The sequence below is a fragment of the Eutrigla gurnardus genome, assembly GCF_963514095.1.
Source record: "Eutrigla gurnardus genome assembly, chromosome: 22".
Lineage (NCBI taxonomy): Eukaryota > Metazoa > Chordata > Actinopteri > Perciformes > Triglidae > Eutrigla > Eutrigla gurnardus.
In genome coordinates this window covers 4558260-4581705 of record NC_139933.1, presented here as the reverse complement: position 1 = coordinate 4581705, position 23446 = coordinate 4558260, and the positions used below count along the sequence as shown (strand labels likewise).

The 23446-nt window shown below is 45.9% G+C and overlaps 1 protein-coding gene across 9 annotated transcripts; it reads right to left on the bottom strand.

Annotated features, from left to right (window-relative positions):
• Positions 1 to 690: 690 nt before the first annotated feature.
• myocd (myocardin) lies at positions 691 to 22509 on the bottom strand. 9 transcript variants are annotated; one of them, XM_084001946.1, is made up of 13 exons: positions 22190 to 22509; positions 17182 to 17247; positions 12039 to 12194; positions 8642 to 8826; positions 8104 to 8208; positions 7692 to 7999; positions 7037 to 7193; positions 6450 to 6962; positions 5884 to 6345; positions 4827 to 4967; positions 4374 to 4502; positions 3835 to 3892; positions 691 to 3706 (listed from the first exon to the last, which is right to left on the bottom strand). In XM_084001946.1, the coding sequence occupies exons 1-13, from the start codon at positions 22242 to 22244 to the stop codon at positions 3084 to 3086; spliced, it is 2958 nt and encodes a 985-aa protein (XP_083858072.1). In that variant the 5' UTR covers positions 22245 to 22509; the 3' UTR covers positions 691 to 3083. The 9 variants fall into 9 exon arrangements, with proteins under 9 accessions (XP_083858072.1, XP_083858074.1, XP_083858075.1 ...); XM_084001948.1 differs by having other exon boundaries at positions 691 to 3628; XM_084001949.1 differs by lacking the exon at positions 4374 to 4502.
• Between the last annotated feature and the right edge of the window lie 937 nt (positions 22510 to 23446).

Below are 23446 nucleotides of genomic sequence, written 5' to 3'. Positions count from 1 at the left end.
TGATTTTAGAATATTGCTGTGATAAAGTTGGGATCAAAGTTCCAGTGGAGAGAACAACTGCCGATTCTGCAGGTTTTCCCCACTTATAAAGCATGTAGAAGTCTAATTTTATAATAGGTACTCTTCAACTGAGAGTGATGGAATCTAAAAAGAAATCCAGAAAATCACATTGTATGATTTTAAAGTAATTCATTTACATTTTATTGCATGACATAAGTATTTGGTACATTGATAAAACAGAACTATAATAAGTATAAGAATATTTGGTAAAGAAACCTTTGTTTGCAATTACAGAGATCAGACGTTTCCTGTAGTTCTTGACCAGGTTTTCACACTGCAGCAGGGATTTTGGCCCACTCCTCCATACAGATCTAATCCAGATCCTTCAGGTTTCGGGGCTGTCGCTGGGCAATACGGACTTTCAGCTCCCTCTAAAGATTTTCTCTTGGGTTCAGGTCTGTAGACTGACTCGGCCCCTCCAGGACCTTGACATGCTTCTTAAGGAGACACTCCTTAGTTGCCCTGCTGTGTGTTTCGGGTCGTCATGCTGGAAGATCCAGCCTCGACCCACCTTCAATGCTCTTACTGAGGGAAGGAGGTTGTTGGACAAGATCTCGTGATACATGGCCCCATCCATCTCCCCTCAAAACGCCCAAAAAAACAGACCACATGACATTCTCCCATTCCTCTGGTACATCCAGATGGTCATTGGCAAACTTCTGAACTGATCTCTGATCCCTCACTTTCCTCATGATCATTGATGCCCCACAAGGTGAGATCTTGCATGGAGCCCCAGAGGGAGATCGACCGTCATCTTGAACTTCTTCCATTTCCTAATAATTGCACCAACATGTTGTTGCCTTCTCACTAAGCTGTCATGCAGCCCCCATCCCAGCCCATCTGTCCCTGATGCCCTCACACAGCTCTCTGGTCTTGGCCATTGTGGAGGTTTGAGTGTGTGGACAGGTGTCTTATATACTGGTAACGAGTTCCAACAGGTGCAGTTAATACAGGTAATGAGTGGAGAACAGGAGGGCTTCTTAAAGAAACACTAACAGGTCTGTGAGAGCCGGAATACTTACTGGTTGGTATCAAATACTTATGTCATGCAATACAAAAAATAAAACAATAAAAATATCATACAATGTGATTTTCTGGGTTTTTAGATTCCGTCTCTCACAGTTGAAGTGTACCTGAATGATAAAAACGACAGACTTCAACATGCTTTGGGAAATAAAGAAACCTGTATTGTGTGCTTCATGAATAAAAAAAGTAACTGCAGCAATGATGCTGTGACAAGTTTATTGCTCTTCTTTCTAGTATACAGGGATGCAGGCAAGTACCGTTGATTTTTCTTTTTTACAATAGTAAAGCAAGTCAGTGGCCAAGCAACATGGAAGCTTCTGTCAGATGTGATTTTGTTTTTTTCCTGATTGGGGAATCAAAATGAACCAGACATAGATATTCTTATAACAGAAGACAGGAAGTGAAGGATCTCAGCTTTGTCATATTCAAGACGGGCACTACATGGAACCATAGAACCCATTTAACAAGTGCAACACTTCATAAGAAACAGGGGGGATCCATGTTTACAGAAGACATGTATAAGCAAAGGTTTGACATTTTGGAAAGTGTATATATTTGCTTTCTTGCGGATAAATTAGATGAGAAGATAAATACCGAGAGTGGGATCAATCTTGTCATCTACCTCCTCCCTTTAAGTCTTTACATGTGTCAAAAAAAAAGACAATTTCTGACCAAAATCTTAAAACTTCAGAGTCTGACATCGTCTAATTAGCAGAACTACGGTGTGTGTATAGGCTTAATATGCAGTATTCACAGTAAGGATCTGAATATATTACATCTTCCTATTCACAAGTGCTTAGAGAGTGATTTAAGAAAGCATGGCTTTTTGAAGTGGTTTCTTCACTTTGTGTCACATTTTAAGAGAATTGATTTACTAAGAAATGTCCGCGGTCAAAATGGAAGCACTGGAGTTTTCCTGTTAAATCAAAGCGCCCCAATCTATCAGAAAGGAATGTCAGTATAAATACAGGATAAAGTATAAATATTTAAAAAAAAAACACAAAATAAATAACTGTGGCCTGGGAATAGAAATGGTGAAATTTGTAATGACAAAAATAATATTTGGTAAGAAAAAAAAAAATAGAGATGAAGTTGTATTTTTCATTAACATTTGTCTGAAAAGCTGATGTTGGAGCGTTGTTTATTCATATTCGCGACCAGGGAATAGAAGTCATTCTTTGTCAAGGGGAAACTGCTATAAAAAATGAATAATAATAATAAAAAGCTGTTGCAAATAAGGCACAGTTTGTCTGCCAATTTAAACCGATAAGACCAACAGACATTCTATTCTCTCCATAATGTCATTCTGTGCATAAATACGCCAAATAGTGAAAAAAGGCACTTGTATAACAAAAAAACTTAAAAAAGCATTGCCATTTCTACACACATATTCCAAGCAAACTGTGACAAAATGTGTATTCAGCTAGAGGTGCACTGTGAGATAATTCTGTCATATTTACATCATTTGATGATTACATAATACACTTGATGGTGTGGTTTGGTTTCTTCTCCCACATCGCTGACAAAAAAAATATGCACTCGTCTCCGTCGGCACTGATGGGTTTCACATATTTACAAAAATGGCCGTGCTAAGCAATCCAAATTCACCTTGTCGTTTCCTTTTTTTTTTTTTTCCAGTAATACAAACAGAAAATGATACAATAAAGAAGAATTCAAAAATGTGTCTTCAAGTCTAGGTGGTGTAACACTGATACTGCATAAAGTGTTGGTCTAAAGTCATCATGTCATCTGGGAATCCTTCATTTTCACTCTCATACTTATTTGGCAGTTGTGCGCGTCGTTGTCCAAAAAACAAAAGGACAAAGATCATGTCAAAGAGCACCTAGTCTTTGGATTCTGGTTGTGATTCAAACACGAGAGCCTCGTGTTCTGGTAGATTTAAGTCATCATTCTGTGGTTCTACTTCCTGTCCCGCTGTGTTTATAACGAAGGCACATTGTGGCACCGAAGGCTCGTGGTGGACATCGCCGTGTCGTTCACCAGTGCTCCAGGTGAAGGTCCATGGCAGAGTTCAGGTTAATGTCCGTCACATCCAGGAACTCCGTGTTGAAGATGCTGGGCCCGCTGGGCGGCGCCATGTTGAAGGCGGTGGCCGAGCTGGGCGGCGTCAGGTCCAGCCACTCCATCGTCTCCCACGGCGTCTCGCAGAACGTCATGCTGACCATCCCCTGCACCTCGGAGACGGCCGCCGCCGCCGCCTTGGCGCTGACGGGCGACAGAGGGGGGCCGTCCATCAGAAGCTTGTCCTGCTGGGGGTGGTGAGGCTGTCGGTGGTGGTGGTGGTGGTGCTGCTGCTGGTGGTGGTGGTCGTACCCCTCGGCGTCTCCTTCCTCTTCCTGTCCCCCGTCCTCCGCGGCCATTTTGAGAAGGGCCGCCTCCCCTCCGCGGCCGATGGGACTCCCCAGCAGGTTCTCCAGGTGGCTCTCGGTCATGGGGGCGGCCGAGTGGCTGTAAGGGAGCTGGCTGGGGGACAGGTGCTCGTAGTGTCTGTGGAACCTCGGGATGAGGAGGCCGGGACACCCTGGGGACACAGTAATGTGAGGCACAACTTTGGTTACAGAGGCCCTCTCCCTCTCTTCTCTGGCGTTAGCTGGCATCTCTTGAAGAGAAAGAGGAGAGGAGGAGGAGGGTCACGGCAGGTACTGGACCCCAAACCAAAGTCACACTGCCAAACCAAACCATGTGGACCTGAAACCATTCTGAGACCATAGAGGAAGTTCAACTCACCTCCACTCTCTATGAGCACGTCCAGGAGTTCGTCCATCTGCTGACTTCTGGTCAGTTGCTGCAACAGAATTAATAAAGTGATGCTTTTTTTTTAAATCATTGAACAATTTTTTAACAATTTAAATGTAATAATGTTGAAGGATTTTTAATGAAAGTATTGAAGCAGTCTACAAAGACTTAGAGAAGGCAATACAAACGTTTTTTTAGAGACAGACAGAAGTTTATTTGTTAGGATTGCTGAATCAGTGACCTTTCTGTCTCCAGCATTAAGCTCATTTATGTGTTCCAGTAGTAACTCAACCATTTAGTTATTATTATATCTGCCTTGAAAAAAATGTTTGTACGAATAAAACAGCAATCTTCAGACTTGAGAATGGGTGGAAAGTTAGTGCAGTGAAGAAAAGCGAATGAACTAATAAATACAGGTGAGACAAACAAAAAAAAAGGAGAGAATTGGAATTAGAGCAACGCCGATAGGTCAAATAAAATGTTTGGCCAGCCATAATCTACTGAATTTTTAGCATTGAGTTTCAGTTTACCTGCTTGACTGCATCCTCATAGCATGGGGGCTGTCTTAAGTCTGATGCATCTGAATCTGAGCTACTGAAGGCTGGGGGAGAGACCTGGCACTTTTGGCCAACATGCCGAGGAGAGGACACTACTGACATCTATATGAGACATAGGTGAAAAGTGACCAATTAGGAGGGAAGCTTACCAAATGTGAGTGTAATGCAGATTTAAAAATAAAAGAGCAAAAAAAACTATAAATCAGGCCCTTGTGATGGAATTATCTCGTCACATTAAACATCTGTTTGAAGAATATGGTTGGCGTTGTGTGTCAGGAAAAAAAAAGTCACCAACATGTGAAGGGATGTGTGATGAAAACAGTGACAACTCAGACAGATCACAAATGAATAGAGGAGAGAACGTCATGTGAATGTGAGATGAAGGACAGCGACGTGGCTCTTCGTGCCGACGACGGGGTGTTTTACCTTCGGTTGTATGTTGTGGTTGTCGGGCTTGGCTGGACCGCTGTGGCCGCAGTCAGCGGAGCTGGGAAAGACTCCCTGAAGGCCTCGCTGGTCGGACGGATAGGAACAGTTCACCACCTGGCCACCGTTCTTCTGCTGCATCTTCAGGAACGAAAAATACAAAAGAGATGGCACCATCAGAGATGAATGGTAAAGACTTGTCTTGATCGACCGACCGACCGACCCACCTACCTACACCTACCTACCTACCTACCTACCTACCTACCTACCTACCTACCTACCTACCTACCTACACCTACCTACCTACCTACCTACCTACACATACCTACCTACCTACCTACCTACCTACCTACCTACACCTACCTACCTACCTACCTACCTACACCTACCTACCTACCTACCTACACATACCTACCTACCTACCTACCTACCTACACACCTACCTACCTACCTACCTACCTACCTACCTACCTACCTACCTACCTACCTACCTACCTACACCTACCTACACCTACCTACACATACCTACCTACCTACACCTACCTACCTACCTACCTATCTACCTACCTACCTACCTACCTACCTACCTACCTACCTACCTACCTACCTACCTACACCTACCTACCTACCTACACCTACCTACCTATCTACCTACCTACCTACCTACCTACCCCTACCTACCCATACCTACCTACCTACACCTACCTACCTACCTACCTACCTACCTACCTACCTACCTACCTACACCTACCTACCTACCTACCTACCTACCTACCTACCTACCTACACCTACCTACCTATCTACCTACCTACCTACACCTACCTACCTACACCTACCTACCTACCTACCTACCTACCTACCTAGACCTACCTACCTACACCTACCTACCTACCTACCTATCTACCTACCTACCTACACCTACCTACCTACCTACACCTACCTACACCTACCTACCTACCTACCTACAACTACCTACATACCTACCTACTATCTATCAATCAATCAATCAATCAATCAATCAATCAATCAATCAATCAATCAATCAATCAATCATACCTGCATGCTGCGTGCTCTGCTATTGGCCGGGGGTTGTGGGTGACCGCAGCCGTCTCTCCCCAGCGGAGGCGGTAGGAGGTAGGGGTTGCCGGGAGACGAGGGCTGGGGGCTACTAGAAGGCTTGGTTGAGTCCTGAGGCGAGCACTGTGGACTGAGGAAGGCGGACATTGCAGCGGGGCTGCCAGAGGAAGTGTCCATACACTGTGGCCCCCCGATGTTGCAGTGTCCCATATCCTCCATGCAGCCGCCAGCGGAGCTCTTCAGCTGCTTCGGGGAGGACAGGGGACAGCTGGATGACAGGGACATGGGCTCCTGCTTGATGGTCACCCCGAAGCAGTGTTGGCCCATCATGGCAGGCGTCGGCTGGTGGTGCATGGAGAGGTGGGACGGAGGAGAGGCGGTGTCCTGCGTAGCGCCGTAGCAGCGTTTCCTCTTGTGGAGCTGCATCCTCAGCTCTTCAACCTAACGAGACGAAGACAGTATTTAGACGTGTGTGGTGAAACACTCACATTGCCTTTCACGTGTTCGTCCATGTATTTTTATGACTCCAACCTCAAATGACTCACCTGTCTCTGCTCCTGGTGCAGCTTCCACGTCAGCTCCTCGATCACCTTCTGCTTCTCCACCAGCATCTTATCTTTCACAGCCTCCTCTCCGCCCATCCCGCCGCCCTCCCCCGCCCTCGGGCCTCCCAGGCCGTCCTCCATGCCGAGCTGTGCGGGAGACGGCTGCAGGGCGAACTGCGTCGGCGAGGACATGGGCACGTCGCTGAAGCTGTCGGGGAGGGATCCGCTGAGGGACAGCTCCGAGGAGGCGGGGGAGATGGGGGGTGTGGAGGAGGTGCTGGGGTAAGGGTAGTAGCCTCCCTGGGACAGGGCGCTGGAGGAGGATGGGGACTGGTAGGAGGACAGGGACCCGGTGGGTGTGACGGGGAAGGTCACCGTGGTGATGTCAGAGGAGCCAGAGGGCGAGGAGCCGGCGTTGGAGTCCTTGAAGGGTTGGAGGCGCTCAATGAGGGCCGTCTTGGTGCCGGAGACGGGCATGCCACGGATACGCAGGTGCTGCCTGAGCTCTGAAACCTTAGAGCAAAAGAAGACCCGTTAAACATCTTGGTTTCTCTCCCGTGTGGAGTTTTCTTCACTGTGACACCTACTTTTAGGTCGTCCAGATTGGCTGGCAGGGGCCCCGGTTTGACCGCTGAGATGCTGCTTTGGTTGGTGTACGAGTTCTTGACCGGGGAGGAGGAGTTACTGTTGGCTTGGCTGGACGGACCGCTGGAACCACAAGCTGACAGCTGATCCATGGATCCTCTAGAATGACAGAATGGAAGGGGCCATCAGTCCATTCAAAAGCTTAAAAACAAGCAACAACATCTGGAAATCAATGCTGAAACAGCCAGTGGAGGGAGGTCATACTGGTCATATGTGAAGGTGAGAAATTCATAACTCATTAATGACTTACTGATAATGGAAAGTTTCTCATTTTCCAATAAGCCATCAAATGTTTAGTAAGGCATTAATAAAGAATAATAAACTAAGTATTAACCATTTATAAACCCTTTATAATGCACCTTAGTGTCGAAGTGGGAAAGCTAAGTTCACTAACTAGCTTTTTCAGGCCTTTTGACCGCATCTCATGAGCTTCGCCAGTGAATGGTGCTGCTCTAGTCAGTCGTTGACTTTACTATGGCCCTTAGCACCTTGTGTTCTGTGATTAAGACGATTGAAAGGTCTGGAAAATGCTCGTAAGTGTACCTTTATGTTCGGAGGATTTCATTTGAATGATTCACCAAAACGAGCGTGACTCACTTGTGTGTTTGGGCCGGCGTGTGAGGCTGGTAGCTGAAGGAGGGCTGCCGCTGCTGGACCGCGGGAGTGTGTGCGTGCGTGTGCTGCTGCGACTGTGGATGAGTGTGGGCGTGTTTCTGCTGGCTGAGGATCTGCAGCTGCAGGAAGAGCTGCTGCTGCTGGAGGAGGCGGGCGTAGGCCGAGTCCATGGGCGGAGGGGACTTCTCCGCCTTCTGGTCCGGAGGAATGTACTGGTGGTACTTGAGCTTCTTCACCTTCGGCTTCACATCTTTGGGCTTCTTGTGTCGGTTCTTGTCTGAGGTCTTGGACTGTTCGGGGGGAGACGGGGAGACAGTGAGACTGGCGCTGATGCTCTTAGCTCAGGTAAGTCAAAGAGAGGAGGTAAAGAAAAAGAAAAGAGAAGCTGGCTGACCTTGACTATAGCAGGAACAGGTATTGGGGGGGTAGCCTGGCTGTTGTTGGCTCCAGACAGCCCTTCATCCTGGCCTTGATCAGGTGGGTCTCTGGTTGCAACTCCCTGTCCACACATCAAAACACCACTCAGTCATTTGTAATCCAATTGGCATAATTATATCCACTAATGCACGTGCATTTAACAGTTTTTCCAGTTGTGATTCAGAGCTGATGATTCAGTTGGAGCATTTCAGAGACAGAAGTCTGGAAAGTATAGACAATCCTTTACTGGCATGGATTTCAATGGAGTGACCGTTGGAGTGAGGTCATCGTGAGTGAAAGGTAAACAGTCAGGAAGTAAAAGCAGCTGTGGCTCAGGAATGTGACACCTGTCTAGTTCACCTCAGCCCAACAGTCAGTGGAAATCAAATGCCGACGACGTTGGTGCAAGTTCACTACGCCACCACTAGAGGGCAGAAGATGCAAAGCAGTGGCAAAGACTGCCAGAGGAGCAGTGGTATCCAGAAAGAGGACGGAGGCAGATGGAGGCGTCTTACCTGTCGAGGGCTGGTGAGGGCGGGTGAGGAGGAGGAGGAGGGCGTACTGCGGATCGCCTCCGATGAAGGGCAGGCCGAGCCCTGAGACTCGTCACTGTGGTGCTGCTCTGGAGAAAGACTCTCGCTGCTGCTGTCCTCCTCGAAAGCATAACTGTCCTCCTGCTTGGGGAACTTCCCATGGTTTACTGTAAGAAGAGCAAAAAAAGGGAGGCCGGTGGGTCAGGAGGCAAAACCTTGAGAAAACAGCATGCTTTTATGATTATTACCCTTTCTTACAAGGTATTTGACTTGTTCAGCCATTCAAAACACCATCCATCAATGTCCACGTTATGGAAGTGAAATCTAACAAGGTATTTCACATGAAATTCCAGGGGTTAGTTCAACTAATGGACTGCTACATCTGTTGATTCTCTTCCCTCCTGTCATCATCTACTCGTGAATCGTAAAGGTGAATTTGACAGTAGGATCATTTGTGTTTCTTTGCACCAACAATGTTTCATCCACCATGGCTGGAATCACCACTGTTGCTGATTTGTACACGTTCCCAGAAGTCCCAGATTTCACCAAGCTGGATTCACTGGATCTGGATACACATCGGCTGGTTTACTACAGCTGGAGGAACCCAGAATAAACTGTGATTTACTAACAATAACCATGTGAAAAGGATGCTGAAATATCTCCATAATGATGGGGATTAGTAAAAAGTCTGAAGTCGTGCTTGAAACATTTCAACTTTTGTGAATATGCAAATGTCACGTGCTCACGACTCTGGACGTCCTTGCATTGACTTTGTATGCAAGACTTTCCATTCACAATGAACAGAGAGACTCTAGCAGTTTGTACTGGAGCTGCGTCACATACTTTGTCCCTTCTTAATGGCACCATCATCAGGTGGGAGACCTTCCCAATGACCTGACGGTGGTATGAGCCTGTTTATGAGCCCGTTTATGAGCTGCTTGGACGTTGAAACACAATGTATGCTCGCTGCGGTATTCACACACTGCCTGTCTGTCTGTCACTGACACCTAGTAGGACACTCAGGCCCGGAGGTGTTACGCTGTGTGGGTGAGACACTGACACCGCCACTCTCTACATCCACCACGCTCCTGATTGGCTGGGTTGATAGTGAACACAGCTTTAAGAGCGGCTATCTGAGAGAGAGCCAGGAAGGGAGGTGTGTGTGTGTGTGTGTGTGCAAGGGTATAAGATTCTCTTTTTGTATCCAAACATGTGACAGGCAAGAACAGACCCTGGTTTCAATCACAGCACCAGGCCCATTTTATGCAACTCAGTGACCTCGCAACACACACCAATGCACGCACGCACACACACACACACACACGCACGCACGCACGCACGCACACACACACACACACACACACACACACACACACACACACACACACACACACACACACACAGCTTAACACGCAGCTCAGTGCACGGCATTGTCCTAAATGCCATTTCCTACCACCTGTTCATGTTAAACTCCTTCACTCACGCCAACACACACACACACACACACACACACACACACACTCACACACACACACACTGGTCATGCGTGATTGCTCGTCTTGGTGTGTGTACCGTCTGCAGTACAGGCTGTTTCCATGAGTCTTTAAGTCAATGCGATGTCACCGGGAGATTGAGCTGGCAGAATGGGAGAAATCTGCGAGCCGTGTTCACTTCCGCTTCTCAAGTGGCTGGTTGAGAATTTACAGCGGGTCACATAGTTTCCAAAAAAAAAAAAAAAAAAAATGAGCGGCCAGAGGTTGAAACGATGGTTGGGAGTGTTGTGCAAAGGGATCTGAAGCTGTAAGGTGAAGGGTTAATGCTGCAGGCGAGGCGAAACACGGCAGCCTGGTCCTGTCACAGAGCGTCGTAGGTGGCTGATCGGAGACATCCAGGCCAGTTAAAGCAGAGACAAAAGCAGGGTGGGGGGGTCCAAATATACATACAGGTACGCCCACACAACCATGCACTCAAACTCAAATCGCCACTTCAAGAAGAAAAAGGGTGGACCCAAATACAGCTGCTGTTCATCTCAATAAACGGCGCTCCCCTCCTCTTGCAAAGGTAGTGTAAACCAGCCGCCTGCAAGCCCCCCCCTTCCCTTTGCGCAACATGTTTACTGGAAGCTCAAGGGGGCAAACACAAAACCTCTAAAACACCAGAGCTTCAAAAACCCCTAGTCGCTCTGCCAGAGATGATATAGAGAGAGTGAGCAACGTATTGGGGGGACGGTGTGAGGTCTGAACGGCTCCAGCTAAATCACCCGAGTGGAGACGCACGTTGTGTACTTCCTTAAATCAAACACTGGAAGGAGGTGGAGGAATGCAGATGCCTCCACATACAGTCCATAATATACATCAAGTTTCCCAAGCGGAGATCCACATTGGATCAAGAGATTTTCTGAAATACGCACCACCTTCTAAAAAATGTAAATAACATTCTCTGTGCAAGACAAACAAATAAATAGGTCTTTCCTGCTAAAAAATGTGGATGACTTTAAGGAGGGACAACAGGAAACAGGTAGTTAAAGAGTCCAGCTGAGGAGATCAAGGGTTTGGGGATTTACTTATTAGGATAACAGAACATTATTATTCTGACATTTTTGGCACCACTTTCTATAAAGTCAGCAATTACTTCAAGTTTATACATGAATCAATAGTTAATTTACTAATCTGCTGGTTTGTATCCTTTCTTGTTGGTTAACATGCAGTTATAAATATTCTTGACAGGTTAATAACAAGGTTAATAGGTCATAAAAATGTTCATAATCAATCAAGTCTGCAGCTGTCAGTGTTAATAAGCTGTTAATAAATAGATTTTGCTCCAAGTGGCAAAGTGGTCCGACCTCACAAAGCCCAACCTGGCAACCCAACAGTGGTAATAACATCAATAGTTACAACTTATAAAACCTTTACAAAGACTGAAAGTCTTACCAGCTTCACTTTGAACCTTGTTGAGTTGAGATTTAACATTTTTTTAAACACAGTTTGGAAGGAAGGAAGGACTTTTGGATTTGGGCTCAGATTTAGCCATCTTCAGGCTCATGTTGTCTCAAAAAGATGCAGAAAAACTAGTCCATGCATTTGTTACCTAAAGGCTGGATTATTGTTCCAATAAATCCCTAAATAAACGAACAGAATCATGTTCTACTTTAGTCGGTGCTTGAATGAAAACGCTGTGATCGTGTTGAAGTTCAGTGACGCATGCTCGTGTAAGAAAACTACAACCTCCACTTGTTAAGTAAATCACCTTGTTTCCACGGAAACCAATGATGCCACACACACACACACACACACACACACACACACACGTGGAGTCACACCGGTGGAGATGCAGCAGGCGTTAAGTTCAACACGACTCGGCAGCGTCTCACTGCTGATACCTGTCTCTGTGACGGCAGAGTCGAGGGGAATGATTTTCTTTTGGACCAGCTCCAGGGGTCCCGGCCTGAGAGCCAGCTTCTCATTCAAGTCCCGGGCGAGCCAGGCTCGCTTTAGCCTCATCTGGGCCTCCAGAGAGGAGCGGTCTGAGGCCAGGTCTGCATAACACACAGCGGGACCACAGCGTCAACAACATGGGTCGTCCATCTGGACTCAACTCTTCACATGTAGCTGCATTTCACTGACATCTGTCATTACTACTTACTTTGTATTATTATTATTATATTAAAAACGTGTGTCTCTGCTGCTTCACATTAGACAAACTCACATGATGCAATAAACACTGAATTATAAACGGAGAATTCTGAATTTAAACTCATGATTTAAGATTGAATATTTCACTTTAATACACTCAAATTGTGTCAAATTCCAAATTAATGCATGAAAGATTCACATATATTTTTCTTTTAAATGACAATGAAGCTTCTTTACGAAGTAGACATGCAACCATGTTTTATGTCACGATTATATTTTCCTGATAATCATCAAATAAAAATCTCCAAACTCTTAAAATGGCATTTAATTTATAAGTAGTTTTAGATATTTTTAGGCTTTTTACCAGCTTTGACAGCAACGGTGGCATTGTTTTCACCTCTCCGCCTCTTCCTGACTTTACACCCTTAGTCTAATCTGGTGTGATCATCATCATGGTCTCTAATTTCATCTCATCTCATCTCATCATCTTATTATTATTATTATTATTATTAATATTATTATCTGTGCCGTATTCACCTGTCGTACACACATGACCTCCCTCTCCGTCTAATATCTGCTCCTCCTCGTACATCCAGACACTCCGAGGACTACAACAATAAACGGAGGAGCTCTAATTAAAGGGTGAGATTTTGGACCGTCCAGTATCGTCCAGTACAAATAACCAGTGCTGGAGCTAACCTGGCCTGGTCTCCAGTCTCCCCACAGCACTCAGCGGATTGATTACCAGATCACTGTGATTATCGGAGTGTGAGAACGAGCAGCGGCTCTTATTTGGTCAAATATCATTTCAGTGGGTGATGATGTCACAGGATACGGTGCAAAAATAAAAGGTGTGATATTGAGTTCTGTGATGGACAATTTTAAAGCTTCATAAGAATCTTTAAAAGAAAACAATTCAAAATAAAATGTTGTAAAATATGTTTGGCAGATAATTAAGGAAGGAGAAACAAACTATGAGGAACATCAGATAGAAAATGAGATGAAGGAGGACGAATTTGTTGTTTCCCTGAATGAAATTCTGTATGCATAAGAAGAAAGAAAACTTAAGTTATAATAAAAATGAAGGGATGAAGGAAGAAAATATTCAAATAAAAAATGAAGGGACAAATACATTTAAATCATGAATTGAAAGTTGCATGAAGGTTGAGATGGTTGGAGAACAGAAAGAAAAAGTCATTTATTTTGATGGTAGAAAGGCAGATGAAGAGAAAAGGAAGGAGGAGAGGAAACAAGGGAAGGATGGAGGAAGGAGGCATGAAGGGACGTTATCCAGTATGACAGCCTGGATCCTCAGGAGGACCAGCGAGCCGTCGCCATCTCCCAGGATGACATCATCATCTGCCTCGCTGTCTCACACTCTCCTGCCTCGACCTGTCAGCGTCCGGCCTGATTTAAGACCTGATTTGACATCACAGGGACACACAGAGCTTTAAGTGTGTTTAAACTGTGTAATTAAACTGCCCCGAAAACGCGTCCGACCGGCCGCTGCGTGAGTCCCCCGGGGGGAGCGAGGTAAGACGATCCGGTGAGTCTGACGCTGGCTTACAGAGGGTTTAAACATTCTGCGGCGGTATTAAAACACACGACGCACTCTAAACCTATGCGATACACATACCTGCCGACTGTATCTGTCGAGTGTAAACACGAAACTGAGAGCCAAGACGTATGGTGCATTAGGCAGGAATCATTCCCTTTGTGTTTCCATCCACCGAGGATTAAAAGCACTGCTGCTGCCGGAGTGGAAATGTGTTTTTATGCAGAAAAAAAAAAGCACAGTAAACCTGCAGCTATTATCTTTATGAGGAAATATCAGACTGTATGTGTGTGTGTGTTCAGACCCCGAGGCCGGCAGGCAGACAGTGTGCTCCTATGCAGGCCACACGCCAGTCAGGCCTGAGAGGCTGGGCGGATTCTCCAATAGCCTAATAAACACCAGATGTTCCCTGGGTAATATATACACAGACCCTGTGCCGTGTCCATCTCCCCAGCAGGAATAACACAGCCAGAATCTGAAAGATCACTTCTACAGCAGCACAGAGGACAAGGATACTGTGACGCCCCGGAAAAAAAAAAAAGAAGAAATCTCAGATCTTTTTTTGACACAAAGAGCCCGAGGAACAACCGGAGCTGCTGCTCCAGTGATAAGTAGTGTGAGTGTGATAAAGTGTGCACCGATGAAACACTTTTTTAAACTTTGCAGTCCTCTTCCATGTGCGCCACCGCCTGCAATCAAGAGATAAACAGCCAATTTGATTTTTTTTTTTTAAAAGCGCTTGCAGCCCCGGCCCGGCCAATCACGTTTGTCCTTGCTGCCTTATCTGTGACAGACTCCTAGAAACTGATAGGGCCTTGCTGGGCCTCTGGATTCCGTTCCCCCGCACACTTACCAGCAGTTTATCTGGAGGCTGGAGCCTCTGTGAAATGGCAAAACGGTGCCAGAGATATCATTCAACAAATCCCTGGCCCTGCAGTCCGAGTCCCCCGGCCCCCTTGTTGTTCCCGCCGGCGCTCGCCGCTGCCACGTTTGCCAAGACGACACAGCTATCTCCGATATCTACGATCTTAGTTTACAAGTGTCTGCTGTGGCCCACTCCAAACACACTCTCTGTGTTTCTTATGAATATTTAATTTTGTAAACCGGCAAAAATCTGTGTGTGATATTTGTTGGCAGCGCTGTCATGACCTACAGAATACGAGTGTTAATCAGCGTCAGTAAGGCAGAGATCTTCAAAAGGGGTTCCTCAGGGTTACTATAGGGGGTCCCTGTAGTTTTTTTCTTTTAGAATTAAAATATTTATTCGGAATATGAATCTGACAACAATTATTATTTTAATGATTTAGCATTATACATAGATAATTATAAAGTACTTTTAGGGGGTTTCTGCACCGGGTCACGATCAGCCAAGCCTTGGCCTGAAAAAGGAGACCTCTGCATAAAGACTCAAGAGAACGCTGCGTCCACTTGTTCTCTCCACGCGTCTTTCTGTGACATTAAAGCGTCCGTCTTATGACATCACGCCGGCGTTGTTGTGTTTGGCCATGCCTCGGCTGTAAACAGGTACCGTCTATGTAAATGCTGTTGCTTCGGAGGCTTGAGAGCCTCTTCCAGCACAAGAGCATTCCTCAGCGGTCACTCACTGGCCTGTCTGCCTACCCGCTGGCTGCAGGCACCATCTGCCTGCCTGTCTGTCTGCCTGTCGCCGGTGCAAACATATCCACCTGCTTACTCTACGTCCGCCTTCGTACTTGTCACCACCGCTGGATTTATCCCTCTCCGGAGTCTGGATCCGCCCCTCGCGTTGGAAAATCTGTCATGTGAACTGTTTTCTTTTCCCCCTGCCCGTGTCTCTCCTGTCTCTCCTCAATGCTTTTGTTCAAAGGCAGAGCGTCTGGGTCGACCTCAGCTGGAAGTGCATCACTTACGTACTGCAGTGGGTGGAAAAACTACAAACGCACAATAACCTGCACGACAAACGCTTTCATTCCCAAAATAGCCACTGTTTTATTTCACTGATTGCTTTCCTCTTTCTGGTTGATTCCATCAGTGAAATCATGCTGATTCCTCTGTCTCTCTCCCTTCCTCGTTCTCTCACAAGAACCTGGAACCATCTTCCATTTTAATAGATAATCACAACTCAGAAAACCTGTTTTTCTTTTTACATGTCATGCAATATGTCAGACTCAATGATCTGATTCATGTGAAACGATGTTTTCTCAAAATAATACTGATTGAGCCAAGGAGACCTACGATTACAGGGCAAATTTGGAAAAGGCAATAACAGCTCATGTTTCTCACACTGGGATGGAAGTTTGAACATTTACATCCACTGTACTACATAACTTGAAAAATATGCACTCCATTAGTTCATTTCACAGCTGAATGTGTGTATTTAAAGCACCGGTCATTAAGTTTGACGACTCTACGTGGGTTTTTAGCACCTTTCATGTCTTTGTTCTTGATTTTACGACCCACAACTGTTTTAGTTCACAGAACAAGGTGATTCACTAAGTGGACACTATTTGCTCCGAGCAGCATTATAGCTGATGAACGTAGTAAAAAAGCATTTAGCAGCTAAAGAGTTCTCAGGAGTTGGTGGAGGCCAAAACAGAGCTAAAAGGATTCTGAATATTGACCAGAAAAAAGACTCCTTATGAATACTAATGCTGCTCCGTGTCTGCTTGATGTGTAACTAGGCAACTGTTTGCTAATATGTTAACCATGCCAACTTTATAACGTGATTGTATGTAAATATTTGCTTCACTCAAGTGGTAAAAAAAAAGAAAATCCAGTCACCAGGAAAGATGTTATACAAATCCACGTTTTTGAAGTGACGTAGTATGACAAGCGTTATTATAACGAGTGTTAACAACAAGTTAAGGCCTCTAAGTGTGTTGTATGGGTCAAACAAAGGCCAATCTTTATGTCCAATGTGAAATTAAAAGCAAAGTTTGACCCTAAACTTGTGTTGTTACATCTGACATCTCAACCACACTTCAATGGAGGTGAAATATCATATAAATAAATGTAACGGCCACATCTCGTGACAGAAACAATGTCCCTTTAACTTTGGATAATCCACAAAAAAAGTGTGAACCGTTTCTATAAATGCTGACGGTGCATATTCTGTAACAGTGAATGTATAGTTTACCTTCATTGCATTAGGATTGAGGCTATATACATATACATAGCTAGAAATCACAGCGGGAAAGTGAGAAAATATGTCATTATGTTCTTTTTTATCATTTCTAACTGGACCAACGGCTGATGTGCCCCCCCCTCGCTCCCACCTTTCCCCCCGTCCGTCTGACTCCGTCTAAAAACGTGAGTGTGTGTTTGGCGGCAGCTTGGTGTCGGAAGGCGTTACTCACGAGGCATGATGCCTTGGTCTGCCAGCTGCTCTTGTGTCCTCCTCTGCTGAAGTCTTAACTGGAGGACTGAAGTTGGAGGAGGGAGGTAGATGGAGGAGGGGGAAAAGTAACAAGAAGGGGGGTAAAGGTGAATGTGTGGAAAGACAGGTAAGGGACAGACAAAGTGCAGGAAGAGTCTGAGCATTCAAGCCATTTCAAATGTCATAATTCGAACTTTCACTCAGGGGCGTACATACAGATGATGTTCTCATCCCAACTCTGTCCACATGCTTGGTCAAGACCCTCAGCATCACTGTCTAACACACTTTGTAAAGTGAAAGCTAACATTGTGGACACACAGGACACGAACTGCTGTCTCTGGGGTGAAAGTCCTGTGTTTGTTTAACGCATCCACCTCCCCTCCCTTTCACCACGTATAAAGATATGCAATGATAGACGTTTTTACATAGAGATTCCACCATACTGTCGCCTCACAGCGAGAGGGTCCCGGGTTTGATTCCCGGCTTCTGTGTGGAGTTTGCATGTTCTACCCATGTACACGTGGGTTCTCTCCGGGTTCTCTCCGGGTTCCTTCCACAGTCCAAAGACATGCAGGATGGGGATAGGTTCATTGATGACCCGTAGGTGTGAATGTGAGTGTGAATGGTTGTCTGTCTCTACATGTCGGCCCTGCGATAGACTGGCGTCCTGTCCAGGGTGTACCCTGCCTTCGCCCAATGACAGCTGGGATCGGCTCCAGCCCCCCCGTGACCCTGAATACAGGATAAGTGGTAGACGATGGATGGATGGATGGATTCTACCATAATCACGTAAAGAAGCGCCGTCGATATGCCACAATCGCACCGTGTATATAGAGAGTGTGCGACGATCTGAGCTTTTCAAATCCCCTGGTGGCGGGTCGAACACATAACACGTCTTGGCATTTCTGGTTCTCTCCCCATTCACAAACAGCCTTGTTTCGCCTCTGTGACTACCTTCGTTGCCGACTTGTACCTTTAACAATAATGATGACGCGGCAAAAAAGGAGTGATGCTCCTGCAGCTTAAATGCATATTGATGATCGCTGGGTAATATGTATGTTGATATTGTCCGAATGTTAATCATCTATTTGATCATATGACGATCGCATGTTTACACACATATGCACGTATGTATGAATCCGTTTACACATATGCAATCAGAAAACATGGGAAAAAAACAACGCTGCTTGCTCACAAATATTTCTGTGAGCAGGATGTAGGGAATGATAAACACAGCTCCTGACTTTTAAACAGATCTGCTAGCCAGTGTGTGGTCCACTGTGTGTGCGCAGGTTCCTGCGTGTGCATGCTCTCTGTGTGTGTGTGTGTGTGTGTGTAGTGGTCTAGGTGGGAGTACAGGGTCATAAACATAGAGCCTCCCCCGTGTCTGTTGGTCTTCTTGTGTCTGTGACTCTTTTTTTGTCTTCGTCTGTGTGTGTTTTTCTTCCTCGCTCTTATCTGAAGGTCTCTCCATGAGATCCTGGATCTGACACAAGTATGAGATGTTCCTCCTTTCCTGCAAGGCCCTAATCATTTTCTGCTCCACTATTGTTAATTATCTCCCTCAGGTGGTTCCTATTACAGTGAAAGCATTTTTTTTATGAATATGAACCTTCCAGCTCCGATGTGATGACTTTTAAAAACGGAATATCGACAAGCTCAGGTGCCACATCGCAACGGTATCCCCCCTCCGTTATGTAACAGCAGGCCGCTTCCCTTCATCTGACATCTGCTTTAGTTTACAGTGGAGGGGGGGGGTCGTGACCTGCTGGTCGCAACATCACAGAGAGCAAACGCAGGCATTAGTTGTTCACTGAAATCTGATCAGAAAATGTCACTGATGCAACCATCCATGTGTACAGGCGTGTATGTAAAAAAAAAAAAGCCACAAAGCCTAACCCCCGAGGTATAGCTGTCATAAATCATACAAAGCAGATGCTATTTAATCTGCTCTTTGTCTTTGGTACAACTTTGTTGTCAGGGCTTTTACTTTTAACGTCCTTTTAATTCCAACACACGACGTCTTCTGTTAAACAAACAGGACAAGCAAGCTACAACCCTGTACTTTAAATCCTTTGTTCTGTGTTTACCAAAAGGTTATCAATAATTCTGAGGTCTGGAAAAAGCATAGAAGCCGCCACATAATCTGCTCTTTCTCCTAAAAAGCTTCAGAGCAGAGAGTTGATTGCAGCGCGTACACGTTGTAGAAAGCCCGAGCCCGGCTGTGTAATCACAGATCGCTGAACCATACGATACTCGGCCTCTCTGTTGACTTTGAAGCCGAACACATTTGTTTTAACTTGGACTTTCCTTGACAACAAAGGACATACAAATCCACAGCAACATTTACACGTTTTCAGATTTATAGTGTAAATAAATGATCATTTGGCCTGCTTTGCACCGGTGAAGGGGGCCGGCGTAGTGATATTCTGATTTATCGTCCTCAACACGTCCACATCCACCGCACAAGAAAGAAACTGTCAAATAATAACACCCCACTTTTACACTTAAACTCCATCAACTCAGCTGAGGAGACCGACCGCACGACTTCTCCCCGACGTTCTCTCAGCTCAAGCAGGAATGTGTTCGCGACAGATGTATGAGCGCAACTGTACAACATCTAATAAACAGGTATTCCCGAATGAAGTATTAGGTTTATTTTAGTCTAATACCGTTGCATAAAGTGAAAAAATCCACCTTAAAACAGAACTGGCGTTATTTATCCCTATGGTCTGGAACATTTAGAGGCAGATTCGTGAAGGTGAGCCAACAATCCACCGTGAAGGTACAGGTTCTGGAGCAGATCCAGTGACAGTGACTTATAATCAACAGTGGGATTGTCGGGTGATGCAGATTTGTTTTGAAGAAGAAGAAGAAAAAAAGCCAGTGCTTTTTTATTTTATCTGTTGCCAGATCGTCAGGGGAGGGTGTCTGAAGTTACTGGTCACACATATGAGCAATGAAATCTGCCTGGATCACTGGAGTAACATTCGTTTAGTAGACATGTTAACCATTAAAGTGTCAATTATCATGACAGTGATGATTGGTCAATAAAGTGCAATTCATCCTAATGAAATCATTTAAATCTTTGTAAATTGAAGTTCTGTTCTCCACTTGATTGACGAGCTAACGCGACCTTGGAAGTTCAAGGATCATTTGAAGCATTTTACGTCAAACAGCAGCCTTGATTTGATCCGTGTCCGATCCAAAATGCTTTCTCACGTTACTTCTCGGACAGTTGGTCGTCATGACAACCCACTTAGGACGGCTTGCTACCATTCTCCGTCTTGCGTTAGCTCTAGCTCTCTGATAGGACACGCAGTCGACGAGGCCCTTTAAGCAGCAAAGTGTGCGTATGAATTATGAATTAATGGATAATTGCAGTTTATATGTTTGAATATGTTCCTAATTTGTATAAATAATACCAAAATCATTCTCTTCATTCCTCTCAACATCTTAAACATTCAGCATCACCACATCCAGCAGGTGCAGATTCACTGTTCAACACGTGGGTCGGCGCCTCGTTTTAACGTACGTTCGACGCCGCCGTCACGCTGTGATGTAAACAGCAGTGAGCTCCGGGGCCGCCGCCCCCTTTCTGAGCTGTTAATCATATTGGCATGAGAACAAGTCAGAAACGCACACTCACAAAACAGTTGGCGGTCCGCAGGGAGCACTTAAGTGTGATGGTTATCTTTTCCCCTTTAGCTTCAACCACTGCAGCCTCAGCAGCAGCAGCAGCAGCAGCAGTTCCCATGGCTTTGATAATGTTAAAGAGTGGTGCAAATGGAGCACGGTTGGCTGGTTTTCCACGGGAGCGTTGGATGTAACCGGAGATACCGCAACTTAAAGAAATCCTGTCGTCTCAGACATCAGCAGTTATCTTAAAGAGATTTACGGACACTTTTACCTCTCTTACGCAGAGAGCATTTCACTCACGCGCCCGTAAATATGCCTCCGACTGTATCATGAAGCAGACTTGGAAGGTAGATGTTCGTTTATGGCGGTAAAGACAGTATGTGTGTCTGAGAGGAACACAGAACCGGAGCCACCTTGGTGAAAAGCCTCCTGCTGCTGCTTTGGAAAGCCCGGACCCGGTTCCCTGGAGCACTGGCGGGTCATTTCCCCCCCCGCTGATCTGCTCTAAACAACCCAAGAGGAAAGGCGTAATTTACGCTGCCAATTTCTGGAAGGCAATTACTGCTCCACTGGCAAACCGTGAGTCCACTCACAGCAATGTTGCTTTCAGACAGAGAGAGCTGGATTCCTCAGTTACATTTTCCTCAGGGAGGTGGCAGTGTTGGTCAGACTACACACTGGTGGTAGGACAGCAAACACGCCGTCAGCCTCACAGAAAGTATGCTGGACGTAAAGAAAGTGTGTGTTGAAGGAGATAGATGGATACAAAGCCCCAACAGCTGCTGTGTGTTAAAGGGAGTTTAAATCAGTGCTGTAGTCCGTACCCTTCCTCCCTCTTTGATATGCCCAGGTACACACACACACAAACACAAGCTTCCAATACAGCGGCATTAAGATAACCTCTGACCCCTCTCCAGCGTCTAATCTCCCGTTATCAGCGGCGCGTAGAGCCACAGAGTGGGAAAGTCTCGCTGGCTTCCCTCAGCGGCAGGTTAGCGGCTGGTATGCAACAAGTGCGCTAACCTGCACGAGACGTCGCGTGGGAGAACACGCCCCAGCCGTGAATCCATCACAGCGTGAAGGGGGTTCTCGTCCACGTGAAGGTCTCACGCCCGGCCTCGCGGTATTCCTCACGCCAGCAGTATTACACGCACCTGTCGCTTCGCCCGGCGTCACAGAAGAGCCACATCGTGACTAATGAATGACGAGCTTACACACGATGGCCCTACAAGTGCCGGGTGTTGACGGACAAATTGTTTGCAAGGCTCTGGAGGGTAAACACAGCTGTACACAGCAACTGTCAGTGCAGAGACACACGGATACAAGAGAGGAACCCTCGTTCCACTTACCTGATCTAAACTTGCTTCGTATCAGGATGGAGTGTTCGGAGCCCAGAAGAGTCATAATGCTTACGGTACGGTTCCAATGTTGAAAAGTTTAAAAAAAATAAAATCACACACACTTGGACCCCCGCGGACGCCAGACTGAGACGGAGTGGACCTCATCAACAGCTCTACAGGGAAGGTCGTGTGAGAAGAACACACACATTCACACACACTGGCTTTCCTGTGGTATCTCTCTCAGCCAGCGTGCACACTAGCAGCCTCCTGCTCTACTCTCTGCTCTCCCAGGACGCTGATGTGGAAGTCTGCAAACCAGCAAAGCTTTGGTCCCATCTAGCAGAGAACTGTGAGCCGGGCCAGGGACAGCGCAGAGATATGCCCCGCTCAGGGAGGGGCTTCCCGGTCAGGGTTTCCTCTTAGCCCCGCCCGCCACAGACCCGGAGGCATGGACAGCGCTGGGCTGAAGACTTCTTCCTCCAGTGTAAATATATCTGCCTATCAGCCCCGCTGACTGTCATTAGAGAGGAGAGAGGGAGGGAGGATGAAGATAGAGACAGACGCTGATAGTGGAGCAGCAGTACAGCCAGGAGGGAGAAAGTGGGAAAGGCAAGGATGCAACACGTGTCGTTTCATTGTGACAGCAGATTAAATAACATGCATACATCTAACTGCTTTAAAAGACATAAATAATTATAATCATAATTAGAAGAAGAGAAGTTTGTTATATTCATGTTTACTTTAATTCAATATTTCCTGTTCTAAATCTTGACACTTTCGATGTTTAGACATTATTGTAAGATTTCAGTCTTTTTCTATTTGAGTGAAAACAATGGAATTGTGTGTGTGACTTGCAATTTTTTTTGTATAACAACTGCAATAACCCTAACTAACCCCTATAACACCAAGTCAGTTAAACTTCAGGATGATCAATCTGTCCAATTCGAAAGGACAAGTGATTGTGTATCAATTTCAGGTAAAAGCAAGACGAGCCCCAGCAAGGGAGGTTCTGATGTGGAGGAACACGACTCCTGACTCCTTCTTCTCAGCATGGAGGAGATACCAGGAGACCGTTACACCAGGAGAGCTGGACGTCAACCGAGGAACCAGGACCGGTATCTGCTCCTTTGTGGAGGAGGACCAGGAGGAGCCCTACATCATGACCTCCAGCAGGCTACTGGTGTTCATGTTCCTGACCAAACTGTCAGAAACAGACATCTTAATTACATCTTAAATAAACCCACTACGTGCTGAGCACCAGCATAC

Coding starts and splice junctions, on each gene's coding strand:
- myocd (XM_084001946.1), bottom strand. CDS start 22,244: ATGACTCTTCTGGGCTCCGAACACTCCATCCTGATACGAAGCAAGTTT. Junction 7,194..7,691: donor ACGCCGGCCCAAACACACAA/GTGAGTCACGCT, acceptor CTGTCATTCTAG/AGGATCCATGGATCAGCTGT. Junction 4,503..4,826: donor ACCACAACATACAACCGAAG/GTAAAACACCCC, acceptor TGTCTCATATAG/ATGTCAGTAGTGTCCTCTCC.